A 4,350-nucleotide genomic window follows, 5' to 3' on the forward strand; every position below is an offset into this window, starting at 1 on the left:
TCACGCCACAAGGGTAGGGTTTTTTCTCTTTTATCTCGTCTAAAGAGCAGGATCTTTTATCTCATTTTTTTCCGTCCTAAATTATTTTATCACGCTACAAGGATGAAGTTGGTTTTCTTTTATTTTGGTGCAAGAGTGAGGTCTTTTATTCCGCATTAAAATCCACTTTTTATCACGCTTTCACTGCAAACCGTGATTTTTGTATTTTTCTGTAGTGTGACTCATATCTATTATTGTAGCAGTGTTAGGCTGGGTTCCAGAAACAAGTTAAGAACTTATTTTGGAAGAAATTATATATAGGTACCAATGGGCGCCAGGAGGGAAATCATATCGGCGGCCGTGCCGGGCCGTGTCCGGTCACCGAACGGCCGATCCAAGCCGTCCAAAAATTCTACAAAAAAAAAATCGAGGGGGCTTTCGCGGGAATCAACGGCATCCGAGGTGTGTAGGGTGCTTGATCCGAGCATCCCTTTTCCATGTATATATGATAATAATATATACACGGAAAAGGGGTGCTCGGATCAAGAACCCTACACACCTCGAATGCAGTTGATTCCCGCGCGAGCCCCCTCGGTTTTTTTTTTTAGAATTTTTGGACGGCTCGAATCGGCCGTCTGGTAGCCGGAGACGGCCCGGCACGGCCGCCGGTACGATTTCCCTCCCCCAGCACCCATTATCATAGCAACAGTCTTATTTTTTGTATAAGGCAACTTCAAGCTCAAAAATCATGTGTTTACGCAAATAATTTTCCTATCACTATGGATCTTGTTTGATAGATCTCATTGAGATCTTTAATACGGTGCAAAAAAAATTGAATTTTCTTTTTCATTTACATTATTTTTTAGTTTAAAAATGTGAAAGGAACTTTTTATTTGGATTTTGTGGAATGACCCTTCTTATTTTTTGAATAAGAAGTGACAAAATAAATATTTATTTTTTAAGAAAGTTTTCGGAACGGAGCCTTAGTTTATTCTAAAGTTCTCAACACAACAAGTTGAAATGAATTGAAATAACACTAGTTGAAATAAACAAAGAAAACAAATTAATACTCCATATAACACCATGATCGAAATGAAAATTGTGCACATTTGATCATTCATATTTCATTCCAATTCCCAATTCTACCCTTCTCCATGTGAGCCTTGTATTTGGTCAGTACCCCATCAAGAGCAATATCAAAAGCATCTCTTGTTTTCTCTAACCCTTGACTCGGTTTCGCATACACAAATCGTGGTATATATTCTATTACTTTCTCTCTCATCTTTTTCACGTCCTTCCTTCCATACCTTTCTAACACTCTCCTTATATCCGTTCTGTTACGTACATCGTCACGGTGTATAAAAACAGAGTAATCCTCTGGTTCGATCGGCATGAATAACTCGTACTGCATGTAAGCCGTCCGCCTCCAGAAGAAAACCGGTATCGAACCGGCCAACATGCAATCGAAAACTGACCGCCTCGTGAAAGCGTCCCCCCTCGGCTGGAGACAGAAATTGGAGTCGAGAAACGCTTCCATGACCGCCGTCTTCCGGTCGCTACAGTTTTTCCAGCCGCAGTTCACGTGGCGACACACGGTTGACTCATCGAGGCACTGTTTCTGTAAAATCCCCCGGAAATCGTTCTTGATCGAAGAACGACCGCCGCCGACGAAGGCAAACAGGTGGTTTCGGCGGCGGCTCCGGACGAACTCCTGCCACTCAAAGATATCGGAATCTGACCTGGGGTGGAATATGGTGGGGTAAGGTACAGCGATTTCTAGGTCGTCCCAGATGCTACGCTCCACGGATACACGGATGACGTTCCGCATCGCCGGCATATGGAGGAATCTGTTCCCCCAATCGGCGTCGGAGTCTCCCTCACGTCGGAAATCCCATGTAATCCTTCCAAGCATGATGAAATGATTGGAGCCGATGGATCTCTTCCACCATTTCTGTTCCTGGACCCAATCGGTCAACATCTCTGGAAGCATATCGCGCTCTCTTACGGTGTGATTGAACAAGTGTTTTCTCACATCCAGCGCAGCATAAAAAGGTATGTAGAACGCCGTAGCGGATTCCGGCTCTAGCGTTCGGCACTTGTGGTTCAGCATCCGATTGTGGAACACGACCTCGCCCCAATACATGTCCGTCCAGTAAAACGCAGGGATAATACTCTCCGGTAGCATTCCGGCGAACTCTCTCGCCGCTGGTCCGAGACCGTCGTTCAAATTTCTGTCACATTCGTTGTCCGGCGGCTCTAGTTGGTTGCAATTGTTCATGAGATCGTAATTGAACATCGGGGGGAGATCATAGACATAAATCCGACCAGAATCGCAGCCTTTGTTTGGCAAGCTGCCGTAAGTTTCCAATGCGATATTTAATACGCCTTTGTTTGGCAAGCTAGCGTAAGTTTCCGAAGAAATATTTGATACGCCTTCGTTTGGCAAGCTGCCGTGAGTTTTTGACGAGACATTTGATACGCCTTTTTTTGGCAAGCTGCGGTGAGTTTTTGATGAGATATTTGATACGCCTTTGTTTAACAAGCTGCCATGGCGTTTGTTTGGCAAGTTGCCCTGAGTTGCTGATGAGACATTTGGTACGCCTTTGTTTGGCAAGCTGCTGTAAGTTTTTGATAAGATATTTGATATGCCTTTGTTTGGCAAGCTGCCGTAAGTTTTGGATGAGATTTTTGATACTATCCTAGATTCTCGGGCTTGAAATACAGGTGATACTTGATGTGATTCGGGTAGAGATAGATGGTGGGTACGAGTAAGATATAAAACAATAGATACTTGAAAAAAGATTACAGTGAAGATTAAAGCGCGATGGAGAGGAGTAAGGTTGGATGGGCATGATTTGTTAGGTCGCTTTTTAGGGGCTTCGAGCTCGGTTGATGGGTGGCCGGAAATTGGAAGCATCATTGTTTAGTTCTTGTTACAATGAAGGAGGGAGAGAGAGAAAGAGAGAGAGAGAGAGGTGGGGGTGGGGGTGGCGGCGGGGAGGAGAGAGATGATGAATGGAACAAGAACTAATCACTTGTACTGTTAAGTTAACAAGACTGAGTTGTGATGTAGTCTCGGGTTTTAAGCAGCTAAATATACACAAAAAGGCGGGAATTAGTTTTTTGAACATCAACTCGCTAACCAAAGCCCACACCCATGTGAAAATTTAGTTTATTCACTTAGGAAATCACCCGTTGACTTTGCCTATTGCTCTTTACATGGTTGAAAAAAATATTCCAATCCTGAAGTAGTACATAAAAACTAAAAAGGAATTTCGTAACGGAATCGCAAATTAGTAGATGGATCATTATTTTTGTTATCCAAAAATTGAAAAGATGGATTTGATACCAAGGGCAAGTAGTTGCGGGGACGTTGGCAGGTTGCGATCTGCTCGTGATTTTCTTGGGTGACGTGTAGCAATGACGTTGCGGGGTTGCCGGATCTCTGATCGTTTGTGAGAACGGAACCGGCTATTTCTTGGCAGTATAAAGGGAGTTCAGGGAAGGGGCCTGCAGCATCTGGTGGTTTTTGGGGTTCTCGACCTGGGGGTTTCGGCGGTGGTTTGGCTTTGCCGGGAGTTGTCTGGCGGTTTGGGTGGTCGGCAGCGGTGGCTATCTGCTTCGGGTTAGGGTTTGGTGTTGGGCCGGACCGGGTTTGGTCCAGTTTCGGGCCGGGCTTGGCCCGCCTTTGTGTTGTTTGTTGCAGATTCTGGTTTGAGACCCATAGGTGTCTCAGCTTGGCCCAATGGGTGTTCTCTTAGGTTGGTTTCTTGCTAACCTAGAGTTTGGGTCTCGGGTGGGCAGAAGATAGTTCTTAGTTAAGCTTAGGATTCGATGTCATTATCCTTATCCTTTTAATTTTTGTAATATTTCCAAGAATTAATAATAAAAAATTGCCGTTCAAAAAAAAAAAATTCTAAATATCGAAATTACACGTTTACAGATTCAAAATTTGGATATAGACCCAGGAAGTGATGCAACTCTTCAAAAGAATAAGACAATAAGCAAATAAGAATATAGACGTAGAGGTGTCAAACGGGTCATGCGGTCTGGCCCGTTTAGCTCTGTGCCAACCGTGCTTCGTGCGGTGTCGTGCTGGCCCGTTTACTTTATCATGGATCGTGCTGTTTTTTAATCGTATTGTGTCGTACCAGTCCGTTTACTTAATCGTATCGTGCCGATTTTTAATCTTGTCGTGCCCATGTCGGCACATCTCCAACCGAGTTTTGTCGGAAAGAAAAAAAAAACCTCCAAAAAGTGTACAATATTGATCAATACAAAAAATTTAAAATGTTACTATGTTACAGTATAAAATAAGAAGTTAATATTTTTTTGGTATTAAAATTAGTATTTGGTATGTCATGCCCTTTC

General features: G+C 43.5%; 1 protein-coding gene across 1 annotated transcript; it reads right to left on the reverse strand.

Moving 5' to 3' along the window:
• Nucleotides 1–994: 994 nt before the first annotated feature.
• Nucleotides 995–2,899, reverse strand: LOC131302918 (xyloglucan galactosyltransferase XLT2-like). Its single transcript, XM_058329710.1, has one exon. It carries the CDS (start codon nt 2,897–2,899, stop codon nt 1,097–1,099), a length of 1,803 nt encoding a protein of 600 aa, XP_058185693.1. The 3' UTR covers nt 995–1,096.
• Nucleotides 2,900–4,350: the final 1,451 nt, after the last annotated feature.

The sequence above is a fragment of the Rhododendron vialii genome, chromosome 10a (genome assembly GCF_030253575.1).
Source record: "Rhododendron vialii isolate Sample 1 chromosome 10a, ASM3025357v1".
In the NCBI taxonomy this organism is placed as follows: domain Eukaryota; kingdom Viridiplantae; phylum Streptophyta; class Magnoliopsida; order Ericales; family Ericaceae; genus Rhododendron; species Rhododendron vialii.